Source organism: Vitis vinifera, chromosome 17, assembly GCF_030704535.1.
Source record: "Vitis vinifera cultivar Pinot Noir 40024 chromosome 17, ASM3070453v1".
Taxonomy (NCBI): Eukaryota; Viridiplantae; Streptophyta; class Magnoliopsida; order Vitales; family Vitaceae; genus Vitis; species Vitis vinifera.
The window spans coordinates 1,118,738-1,132,356 of record NC_081821.1 but is presented as its reverse complement, the minus strand read 5'-3'; the positions used below and the strand labels follow the sequence as shown (position 1 = coordinate 1,132,356).

Here is a 13,619-nt window from a genome sequence, read left to right as displayed (position 1 = left end):
TATAACTTCTGATTATAGGAATTGCACATATTTTTCATAACTTCTAGTTATGAATTTACCCTATAATTTATAATTTATCCTATAACTTCTGGTTATAGGGATTGTACATATTTTCATAACTTCTCGTTATGAATTTACTCTATAATTTATAATTTATCCTATAACTTCTAGTTATAGAGATTGTACATATTTTCATAACTTCTGGTTATGAATTTACTCTATAATTTATAATTTATCCCATAACTTCTGGTTATAGGGATTGTACTTATTTATGCATTCGAATAAAATAAGTAAAAATAGAGAGCCAAAGGTAATAAAGTAGAAAATCATGATATAAGTTTATCACATACCTTAATTTTGTAAGAAAAAAGATAAAAGAATCTTTCTATTTCTTTGAAAAGGAGAACACCTTTCTATTTCTCTATAGAGACTAGTCGTGCTCATAACATGTTGTAAAATTATAAAATGAAAGGAGAAGAAAACAAGAAAGAGAAATCAGAATGTAGGAAGAGAATAAAATGTACGAGAAAACTCTATTTGAATTTCATTAGGGTCTCTCCCTTTTATAGGGAGTTACAAAAGATATTTATAGATGATCATCCACAAGTTACCACAGTGGTACAAAATCTCATATTTTATAATACTTGATATTTAATAAAAGAATTTTTACAATAAACTTTCCAAATATAAAATTTAATCACATCAATTACTCCCACGCCTACTTCTTCTACTACCAAAGATAGAAGTATAAGATTAGAAGGGTCGAGTAAATCATTAAATAAAGGTTGTAAAATGTATCATGATTATATACAAGGATGAGTTAATGAACATATTCGTCTACAGCAGCATTCCACACGATTGAATTGAGAATGACATAGAAGCGAAAACCAGAACTGAGAGTATTACGGTTGCGTGGAGGTCCTAAACTTTTTCCAATGTGGGATATCTCAGTGTTAGTATGATCGCCATCGGGAAGAAGTTGGTCATTGTACTCGACCCACCTTGAGCATTCGAAATGGACTGAGAAGGCTATAGCAACCGTGCCTCTTGGCAAAGACGCAGCCTGGAGTGAGGCCATGATCGCCACTGTTCATTTCTTCCAACACCTTATTGAAGGTATCCACTTCACATAGAAGCAACACAGGGCCTTCATTGCTTTATCCATATTCCTGTTCAGCCTCCTCTAGCAGCATCTGGAATAGTGAGTGGTTAGCAAACTGGGTCTTGATCACGAACCGCTGTTTCCGGGCTCCAACGTAGACTGGGAAGTAACCTTTGGGAGGCACTGGGTACTTTGTTTTAGGCTTATCAACTTCTGATCGCTTTGAGGGTTTGCTCTCTGAGAAAGAACTCCAAGGGCTAAATGGGTACACTGCCGACTTCTTGGCTCCGCGACATATGACCCGGCATCGCTCCCATGCCTTGACCGCCATATTTTTCTTCCCTTTCCCCTTTACAGAATCCATTTCTACAGTGAAAAACCCACTGACGCTTTCTTCAAAAAGTAGGGACCAAATAATACTCTTATCTGAAGAGAAACTCAGAAATAGAAAATCGCAGAGGATGATTAAGCTCAAAAGCTGAGTTTGTAGCTGGGTCTCGGTAGCTGATGTCTGATTCTCTGCAAAAGAGAGGAGCGTGGAACCATATAAATAGGCCTTGTGGCATGCGAATACTAATCCCGTCGGTCAACGCGTGGAAGGCCCTCGGTTTGAATTGGTGTACTATTCTTTTCTTCCAAAATGATGACATTAGAGACCCACTTTCTACGGTGTGAATTCATCGCCTCCGTTGTGGACGAATCAAAACGATTCATAAAGAAAATTTTTTACACAACATATTCTTTTAATGCATGTTTACCTAATTTTTGACAAAGGGAATCGAAGTAAAATGAGCCTAGATGATGAGAAAGATGGAATGAGAATATAATTAATTCTATCTTAGGGCTATGTTTGGTTATTGAAAAATGTAATGCTATATTTGGTTTTTAAAAATTTTGAAGGGAAATGTAAAGAAATAAAGTGGAGAAAAAAATTAAAATAAAAAAAACTTTAAAATTAATAAATTATTTTTATTTATTATTTTAAACTCATTTTATTTATGTAAAAATTAAATAATCCAAAAATACATATATTTTTAATTAATTATAATTATAATTAATTCTTTTTTTCATAAGACAATCAAACATAAAAAAAAATTATTTTTCTTAATTTTTTTTCTTTCCTTAATATTTTCTGAAAATTAAACATAACCTAATAAAAAATGAACATTTGATCTATTTTAGGTTGTTTTTTTTTTATATAAATAAAAGATAATTAGGATTTGTTTGCCAATAAATTTAAAAATAATTATCACATTTTTTTAAATAAAAATTTGTTAGAATGATAAAATACTAAAAATAGTTTTCCTTCCCTACTATGTATAATGTAAAACTTTTTGACCTATTCTCCATGATTTAAATTACTTTTTAGAGCATTCTACCATAAGAAGAAAAAAAAAACATAAAATAATTTAAATTTATTTTGAAAAATCACTTTATTTTAGATTACATGTTATTAAAAATATTTTAATCCAAATTTTGTAAAATGTGCTTTTTGAAATTGAAAAACTATTTTTAAGAATAATTTTAAGACAATCTTTTGGGATATGTTTAGTAATGTTAAACATTCTAAAAAATTAAAAAAAAAACAATTTTAATTGTTTCAAGAAAAAAATTATGTTTTAAAAGTAAAATATAAAAAACAATTTTCTCTTGCTTATTTAGAAGGTACATTTTTGTATAATATAAAATGTTTTTATAGTTATTTATTTTTAAAAATTATTTTTCACAATATTTTATAAAAAAATTGAAAATAATACAAATTTGTTCTAAAAAATAAATTATTTTCAAAGAAAGTTATTAAAAAAAATTCTGTAAAATTTTAAAAAATAAAAAGTAAAACTATGTTCTGTAAAAAAAAAACTTTTAATTTAAAGTAGATAAAATTATTTTTTAAAGCAGCTGCAAACATGTCCATGACAGAAAAATATTTTCAAGGAAAATGTCAAATATGCCCTAAAATTTTTGGTGGGCAAAGTTTCACTTAATAGGAAGTATATAATATACCATAATGTAATTTCCTAATTATAGAAATTAAATCCCATTTGCTCACTTGTCACTTGTCACTTGTCACTTACTTAGACTGATACTCCAAACGCACGTGTTCAACTATAAAACGTGTGAACGCTATAGACAAATTTTCAACTTTATGTATTGAATAAATTAAAACTTGAATCCTGGATTGACCGTTGACAAGATCCGAATGACATAGTAGAGCGTTTTAAATACAAATTATTCGCTTCCGCTCACACAGAAATTTTGGTGTGAGTGCCTGTTTGCATCAAATTTCCTATCAATGACTGTGCGATGAAGTTTCTGATCAGTTTGACAGTCCAAATTGATGGGCATGCGGACTCGCAAGTCTTAAGCGTGCCGCCACGTGGTAGAAGACAGGGTCATTCTTAAACTGCATCTTCAACTCCCAAGACGTTGTTGCCAAACAGGGCTCATCCCAAGGTGGACTTTGCTTTGATCGTGTACCAATCAGAATCTGTTAATCACCACTTAAGGAAGAAATGAATAAAAGTCAAACGTTATTTTGATAAGAGGTCAGCAGAGATTCCCCCTTTTTTTTGCTTTTTACATTATAATTTTCTTCAACGGAAGAGTCATTATATAGTTTGAATCAGGCATCTGGTTGTATACTTATTAGAATTTTAGTACTTTATTTATAACATTTTTAAAATCAGTTCCTTAAAACAAGGTTTTATAATAGTTTCTAAAAATATTTTTTTTACTTATCGACTTACCTAGAATACAATATTTTGAAAAAATTAAATTTAATCACCTCCTCAAATATTTTAATTAATTGGTAGTGATTCTGAAACGTGTTTTTAATTTTTTTAATATTTAAAAACATTTTTCAGAATTATAGTCAAATACACTCTAAATACATCGAACTTCTATTGATTTAAAATTTTATTAAATATTCTCATTTTTAATTTTCACTCAAGGTAGGGGATGTATTTGTTAAAAATTCAAATCTACGAAAACTAGATGTGTTAAACCAAAACCCCATGAAAGGTAGATGAAATCAACCTTTAAAAATACTTAAGAAAAATAAATAAATAAAATAAAATAATTTAAATTTATTAAAAAAACCATTTTATGTACATAACAAATCCTTATAATGTTTTCAATAAAAATAAAATAAAATTAGTTGAACATATTTTATAAAAATGTTTTCAAAAATTATTTTCAAACGGACTTTTAATTATATCATTTAGAGATTAATTGATCATTTAATAAGATTGAATATTTTTTTTTATGACATTTAACAATGTACTTATTTGGAAACTTAACCATCTCAATTTATTTCATTTTTAAAAAGCAGAATTATAATGCAAGTACTAAATAAGTGATGTCAAGTAATTCATGAAATTCAACCTTCTTTTTATGTGGAATTTGCCTCTAAATTTGATGGTTAGACCGTCAAAAATTATGCAAGAGCCTTTTATTTGTTTTTTTATTTTTATTATTTCAATATACTTTTAGATGTTTGTGTATTGTTTATTTTTTATTTTTTAATTCTTATCTTTAGATAAAAAAATAAAATATTTAATTTTATAAAAAAATTGATGTTTAAATGATATATTTACATTAATTTATAGAAGTTTTAAATAAATTCAAACTTCAAAGAAAAATCAATATTTATATTAGTTTTAGGTAAATTCCACTTCAAACAAAAATCGACATTATTACCCTTTTAAAATTATAGGGTTACAATTTGGGTGGGTTAGTCGGATTAATGACTAATTCGAATCCAACCCGAATTAAGAAATAATCAACTCAAACTCAACCTAACCCGACTTTTAATATGAGGTACTCAACCCTAACCCAACCCTATTTTCCTAAATTTGAATTGATGAGTTAGAATCCGATTGATTAGGTTAGAATCGGCTTGATCAGGTTAGACTGGAGTTGATTAAGTTAGATTCAAGTTGATCGGGTTAGTCAGATTGATTGGGTTGCATGATTCAAAATTCATTTATAGTGTTTTTTCTTTTTTTTGAGAAAAAAATTAATATATTTATGCCAAAATTTAAATAGTAATAAAACAAAATTTTAAGATAACAATTAAAAAGTATATGATATAATTATAATTTGATATATATATATTTTTTAAATCTAAAAAGAAAATGAATATTATTATATAAGATATAAATATTATAAAAATATTAAACTTTGGTTCAAGCCTAAGTCAAATTGAGTTTGGATTGAGAAAACTTAATTCAAATTCCAATCGAGTATTGAAAATGTTTGCCAAAATCCTTCCAAATATCAGGTTGAATTTAGGTTAAGTCGAACCAACTTAGTTGAAAATTATATAAAGATAAAAAAATTTCAATCTCTTTCCAATTTAGAATTGACACCTTCAACCATAAATAAAGATTTACCATTTTTTACTATCTTAATTATAAATAGAGTCTCCCAAAAAAATATAAATTCAAGCCTAAAAAAAAAAAAAAAAAGTCACTTAACATGGTGTGCATTTTTATCCGAAAGAATAAACCTTCAGCGATCATATCATTAGAAAAACTATTGGAAACCATTGAAAATGTTAGTTGTCATTAAAGTTTTTGAAAGATCGTGTCAAGTACTTGACTAAAATTGTTATTCAAAATATAGAGAGCTTTTTACTGAAATAAAATGTATAAAAAATTAATCAAAACATGATAGTGATGAAAATGTGGACTCCCCATAAATGCCAAAAGTGTATACTTTCTTTTCAAACATAGCAATTTTTTATCAAAGGTTTATGTATTAAAATATGTTATTTTAAGGTGTTGCCCGGGGGTATTCCCCTCCACGTGTTCCATTTAAGCTCAAGACCCCTTGGTCATATAGGACAAGTATGTAACCTCTCTGGGATTATTCCGTCCAAACTAAGATAAGTTTCGTCTGACATCAAAAGTGAGAGGGTTTCCTTTTTCCCACAGGGTCAGATGGAATTGACAACTTGGACACTTAAATGAGAAGATCTGTCAAATTAAGTTTTTAAGACTTTTGGCATGCGTGATTAATCACGCCTGACATTTGAGCAGTCGACGGGACTCCATTTAACCTATAAGTTTATATCAATTAATTGCTGCACATAATCCTAGACATTGACAGATTAAATGGACAAACAACTACATGGTTTGAGATCTTGACACGTCAGCAGATGACACCTGCCAGCCGCCCTTAACTGAGATGATTGCCTAGTCGCCCTAAGGACAATTATCATTATAGAAAATGTTAGAGTGCATAGTCAATACTACAATGACGGTGTCATCAGCTCTATATAAACCCCTTAAAAAACACGAACAAGGTATGCACATGCATATGTCCATTCTCTCCTATAAAATAGTTAGAGTTATTCTTGTCTAAATTAAATTTCAGAGGAGTGTGTTCGGATCACCCGTTCGGATATCCTTTTGTGTAGGAAAGAAGTCCGTTTGGCTCCGATACAACTGGACGGACTCTTCAAGAGGCACGAAGTAGGGAAAAAGTTCATCTGACTTTAACGAAGGTAGACGGACTTGACTCCAATTGCCTTGACTTCGACATTGCCACAATATCAAATCGGTATCTATAAAATTGTGAAACCAATCATAACACGTCACATATATAATTTGGCTTTATTATTTTCTACCTAATTTTAATTTTATTGTTTTGTATTAATCTTATTCTTTAATACTTTCATCTTATTTATTTTCTCCTGTTTCATTTGCTTGGATCTTGATTTCATGTATTTATATATTTATCTCAAGTTGTAGATTTCATTATATATTTTCAAATGATCACGATTATAAGCTTAATCAATTCCAAATCTATCATGAGAGTTTATACTATTTTAAAGTATTTGATTCAATCTACTATACCATTAAATGTTTCAAAATAAATACAATAATCAAATAATTATAATTAAGATAATTTTTTTTTTTTAATATTCGCAAATTTTATAGGACTACATCATCCCCATGCAATTTACATGTAGATTTCAACTATCCCTGCTAAACCCATGCCACCAATAGAGGCCTGGAATAATCTTCCACATTAGTCACAACACTTTACTATTGGTTGATAACTGGCTTTTTCTTCCATGTTTACTTTTAGGACCAAAAGCCAAAGCTTGAAAATCGTTTGAAAATTTATTTTATGATTTTTTTTTATATATAAAATGGATTATTTTATTCACGCAAATCCATCCCTATTCTAACCAAGTATAAGATTTTTTTTTTTTAAATAACATAAAATAATCTTCCAACCTCGAAAAATAAATTTGACAAACTTTTGATAAAATCTTTATTCTAAAGATAAGTTATTTTTTATAAAAAATTTAAAGTATTTTTAGTTTTATTTTTTTCTAAAATATTTTAAGCAATGATCGAAAAATGTAATATACTTTAAAAACTTTTGTATTATATATAAACATGATATATTATCTTTTCGAAGAATAAACCAAAAAAACTATTTGAACATAATTCTATTCTTTAAAATAATTACGAAAAATATTCTAATCTTGAACATAATTACTTTTAAATTAATTCTTAAAAATCATTCTTTGAATATGTCATCAAAACGGATTTTAAGTTTTTCATATCTTTTGAAACCATCAATAATATTAACTTTTTATTACATATATTTTTAAAAATTTAAATAAAATTGAAACTATATTTGGAAAATAGGACTTCCAATTAAGGCTATAATTTTGAATTTATATTTAAATCCTAATCTTTAAATCGTAATCTTTAAATGTAATTTTAAGAATTACATTTAAAAAAAAAATCAAAAGATAATCACAAAACAAAACAACTATATTTTAAATAATTATTTTTTGGGAGAATTGTGTTTTGGGCTCAACTGGACCCAAAAATTAACATTTGGTTCATATATCATGCATATTTAAGCTCAAAACCCAAACAAAGTATGAAAATTAAGATGAATGATATTATTTTTCATTAATTCTTAAAATACCTTTTATCCTTACATAAGTATAAGTGAGTGTGAATTTCAATTTTTTGTGTTTTTTTTTCCCCTTTCTATTCCCTATTAAGTATTACTCATTTCTAACTTTTCTTTCTTTCTCTTTCTTCCAATCTACATTTCTATTTTATGTCAAATAAAAAGTAATAATGTTTTTTTATTTTTCATTTTTAAAGATATTGAATCTTTTTGCTCTTATTATAAGCAATGGTAAAATTTTTGGGATTTTTCATCCAAATATTTTTTTTTATCTTTTTGTATTTATATTTTAGTTTAATTTTAATTTTTTATTTTAAATTTATATTACCATTTCATTTATATTTTTCCTCTTATTTTTAATTATTTTTTATACTTTCTACATTAACCATATTTTAAAAAATTTAAAAATTGACTATCACTTCACTTTATGATATATATATCCTTTTAGATTTTTAATTTTTAATGTTTTTATTTTAAAATTTTTAAAAAGATAAATTTATTGAAAAAAATAACTGAAGTTATAATATTATATTAATAATTTTTCTTATCTAGATAGACTAATGCAAAGTATTTTGAATCACAACAAGAAAATTGTCAATACAATTTTTTAGTTAAACTTTAGAAATTAAATTAAAAATATATATATATTATATAAAATTTATCTAAAAATGATTGAAAGTGGTATTTAATTTTTTTTTATTGACTTTCTAACTTGTAAATTATGTATCATCAAATATTATATTTTTTCAAATTTATAGAACATATAATAAATACTTTTTAAATACCTCATAAAATATTATTAATTTTTTTTTCTAACTTGTAAATTAGACACATGATGTTTATTATTTTAAAAATAATGTAAACACTCACATGCATATATATATATAGGATAATTGACCGACTGAAAGTCTTCAAAATATTCAAAATTTCTCCATTCCAAAATTACCTAATTGCTCTCCACACTAATCCTAAATATTTTTTTAATAAAGATTTAAATATTTGAAATCATTAAAATAAATATTTTCTTATTAAAGCAATTTTTTCAAAGTAATAAGATACAAATCATGAAATCTTCAAAACTATAATTACAACAAATATTTTTAATTTTAAAACTAATTTCATAATTTAAATTAATGATTTAAAAAAATAAAAATGTTATAAAAATAATTTTTGTTTATTTTTAATTCCATTTAAATATGATTTTTTTTAATCTCTATTGATAACAATGAAATTATGTTTATAAAGGCAAAATAGTAAAAATATATATTTCATTTAGTTTACTTATAATGAACAATTCAAATATGATTGATTTTAATTTTATTTTCTATGTGTTAATTTTTGTAGGGAATGTCTTAATGACATAGTTTGGTAAAAAAAGAAAAAAAAATTATCAATAATCATCTTAATGTCAAATTCAAGTTGTTTAAAAATTGTACAAAACTTATTAGGAGCCTTGTACACCCTTGTACACTTAGCACATTTTCCTTGTATAGTTAGTGTAATACAATTGTACAATGACACAAATTTCATATTTCTTATAAGTTATAAGTTCATATAGGTGTATTAATCATATTTTCAATGGTTTGGTTAAAAAAATGGTGGATGACTTAAGATCAATTTTTTTTCCTCAAATATCATTATTGGGGAAAATATTAGAATTTCCATGTGAGAGTTAAATAAAATGCATGAGAGATGTGTACAATCCTTGGGTGACAAGGAAAATAAAAAAGTGGTTTAGAATTTATTAAAATAATTCACAAAGGGTAATCTTGTACACCTTTATATAATTAATACATTTCTCTTGTACAGTTAATATAATACCCTTATACAATGACACATATTTCATATCCCTCCTAAGTTATGTGTCCATGTCCACATAGGAATGAACATGGACACACATTTCCAATGGTTTAGTTGAGAAAATGGTGGATGACTTAATGTCAAATTTTTTCCCCCAAATATAATTATTGGAGAAAGTATTGGAATTTCCATGCGGGAATTAAATAAAGTGCATGACATATATGCACAATTCGTGAGTGATAAGAAAAATAAAGGAATGACTCATAATCTATTACAATCTTTCACAAATGGTAGCCTTGTACGCCCTTGTACACTTAGTACATTTTCCTTGTACAATTAGTGTAATACAATTGTACATTGGCGCAATAAATTAATAAATATTTTTTTTTCATATAAAAAAAATAGTATTAAACAAGATTTTCAATTTTCATTTTTAAAAATAGTTTTCATTTTTTAATTAAACGTATTTTCAAAAAGAGACAATATAGAAAATAAAAATTATTTTTAAAAATAAAAAATAAAAACTAGAAAAACATTTTAAAACCAAACTCAAATATAATCTATATAATTTTTAGTTACTTGTTTTCATCTAAAATAAGTAAATATACCTTTCAACCCTTTTATATAAGAAAAATTCAATCTCTACTTTGTATTGATATAATCCACTTCTAAAATTAGGTCATATGAAAACATTTTAATTGAGTACTTAAAATAAAAACTTTCCATCAATCCTCTTTATTTCTTTTTCTTTTTCTTATTTTAATAAATTTTCAATTAATTCAAATCATTAAAAAAAATCTTTAATAAACAAATTTGTAACATTTCATATAACTTATTACTAAAAGTCATGTTCAAAAAGTTATTAAAATAAGGAAGGAAAAAAATTAAAATTTTTTTATTTTATAATAGTAAAAAAAAAAACTTTAAAATACTTTTTAGCATAAAAAAAAAATAAAATAGTGAATACATTTATTTTAAATAGTATTTTAATAACTAAATTATTTACTTCTAAAATGTAAAAGATAAAAATAAATATAAAAGATAATTTTTATTTATTTAAATTAATATTTTTTTAGAAAGCATTTTCCAAAATATTATTTGAACCATTAATATAATTTTTGTTTATTTATAATTTAAAAATAAAAAATAATGTTAATTTTTTAATTATTTATAAAAAAGTTTTAAAAAATAATGAAAAATCTAAAAATTGTTAAATAAGAAAGAACAGTGACAAGTAGTAGAATAAAAACAAAAATGAGTTAAGTAGGTATTATTATCAATTATTATCGTATATCCTTATCATCAATTATGAGTGATTGAAAGACCTTATCTTAATTATGAACTTATATAAGTTGAAAACACAATTTTCCCTTATTTTTTTTTATAATGGTCAAAACAATGCCTCAAAATCAAACAACCACGTTAGAAAAAGCAAAACCATTCATATTTGTCACGTTAAAGTCAAGATATAACAAAAACCAATAATAATTGCTCAGCAAAAAACTAAGTAACTAACACAAAAAGGACAGCATATGACGAATTGATTGAGATAATTCAGAGTAGAATTTTTTTTTGGGGTAAATCAGAGGGAGGTTGCCGTCACAGATGCTGCCTTCACCCTTGAAAACTTTCATCCTTGACCACGAGCCACCGCCCACCACCATAGTTAGTACCTAACATGGATCTTCATCTATGGCCATACGCCAAACCACCGGTTTCCTTTTTCGCCATAGCTCATATTTGAATATTTGAAAAGCATGGGAAGCTAGAGAAGATCTCGGGGGTTTTAAGGGTATTTGTGGTAACAATTTTTTATTTTCCAGAAAAAGAAAAGAAAAGAAAAGAAAATATGTTCAATGGTTAGAAAATAAGATAAATTTTTTTGTTTTTAAAAATAAAAAATGTGGTTTTTAAATAATATTTATATACATTTTTTTTACTTTTCTTAAAAAAATTGTTTTAAAAAATAATTATTTAAGAATGGAAAATGATTAAAAATATTTTAAAAATATATTAAAAAAATAAAAAATAAGTTAAAAACATTTTAAATTCTCAAACAAATATTTGTTTTACAAAACATCAAAAAATAATTTTAAAAAACGATTTTCAAAAACTACTTTTTAAAACTGTTTTCGAAAAGAATTATCAAATAAGACCTAAATTTTTATCTTAGAAGCTTTCAAAGTTATAAAGCATTTTAGTAAACCCTTCCCAAGTTACAATCAAGTAGCTGAGACAATTTCACAAAGAATAATTGGAATCAAATAAGGTGGGCAATTTCACAAAGAATAATTGGAGTCAAATAAGGTAGACAATTTCTCATAGAATAATAGAAATGTTATATATTCCAATCAGATTAAGAGTTTGTTCAATATTATTTTCTTCAAAGTGTTTTTGAGATATCACTTATTTAGTGGTTAACTCTATAACTGTTACATCTAATTTTTTTCAAAATTTAAAAAATTTTAAAAATGTTTTTTAAACTTTATTTGATATTTTTTTATTTTTAAATACTAATTTCTAAATTAAAAATACTTTTTAAAATCACACTAAAACATATTATAAGATTTGCAGCTGTTTGAAATCACAAACTTCAAGTTCAAAGCAAAACTCAAAGATGAGGCTTTTATGTGATTAAAATTACTCAGCTTATGGTCATGATCAAATTGGTATTATCTGTGATATCTGATACACCCTTTTATCGCCACCAAAACACCCAAAAGGGAAGGCATCTGATACTGTGGGCTATATGCATGTGATCCTTCTTCTTTGAAGCTTTCATATGGAGATTGGAGAGAACTGTTATATTGGAACATCATAAAGAACGCCATTATCACTAAATATAAAGCAACAAGCTATCCAACCGCTGTCCAAACATGGATGTAGATATTATTTGTTCTGTACCTAACATGGGTAAATGGTTAAGAAAAGTTCAAGTTCATACATATGCAAGTTCACAAGGCATAGAAATCTAGCGAGACCTTGTAGATTGATGCTCAATTCACCTCAAGCATCCGAGACGGACTGATCAGAAGGCTATAATGACCATAACCCTTAGCCATGTCGCCAAGACCCAGACTATGAGATGGACTGAGAAAGCTACTGCCAGGACGACTAATCTCATCTCGGCCACCGTCCATCTCCGCCAACACTTCGTAGAAGGTATCAACATGGCATGGAAGCGACACAGGGCCTCCATTACTGTACCCATATTCCAATTCAGCTTCTTCCAGCAGCGTCATGAATAATGGGTGGTTAGTGAACTGGGTCTTGATCAGGAACCGTTGTTTCTGGGCTCCAACATAGACTGGGAAGTAACCTTTGGGGGTCTTAGAAGGCTTAGCTGCTTCTGGGTTTGAGACTGAGCTACAAGGGCTGATATTTGGCATACATTTCTTGCTTCTCCGACAGATGGATTGGCATCTCTTCCACGCCCCCACCATCATATTTTTCTTCCCTTTTCCCTTTATACCATCCATTTTGCAATGAATAAGGGAAGAGGAAAAGAAAGAGAAATGTTTGAGATAAGTGGCTTCTCTCCAAATGGAGGGAGAAGGAGAACAGTCTATATAGCCTCACATATCACCCGAATGGCCATGTCAATGTCAACACTTTTTGTTTTCTTTTTCCTTTTTTTTTTATTTAAAAAATATACATACATGCATTAATTTGGTTGAATTCAATTCAACGCTTTATAGTTTTTTAGTTTGAATTGCTTATAAATTAAATTCTATGAAAATGATATGCGTGACGCCACTTCAAAAGGCATATC

General features: G+C 26.6%; 2 protein-coding genes across 2 annotated transcripts; both read right to left on the bottom strand.

Annotated features, from left to right (window-relative positions):
• Positions 1-1,157: 1,157 nt before the first annotated feature.
• LOC100854437 (auxin-responsive protein SAUR71-like) lies at positions 1,158-1,466 on the bottom strand. The gene has a single exon (XM_010665595.1). It carries the CDS (start codon positions 1,464-1,466, stop codon positions 1,158-1,160), a length of 309 nt encoding a protein of 102 aa, XP_010663897.1.
• An 11,377-nt stretch (positions 1,467-12,843) lies between these two features.
• LOC100247321 (protein SMALL AUXIN UP-REGULATED RNA 10-like) lies at positions 12,844-13,326 on the bottom strand. The gene has a single exon (XM_010665596.3). The coding sequence runs from the start codon at positions 13,324-13,326 to the stop codon at positions 12,844-12,846; it is 483 nt and encodes a 160-aa protein (XP_010663898.1).
• Between the last annotated feature and the right edge of the window lie 293 nt (positions 13,327-13,619).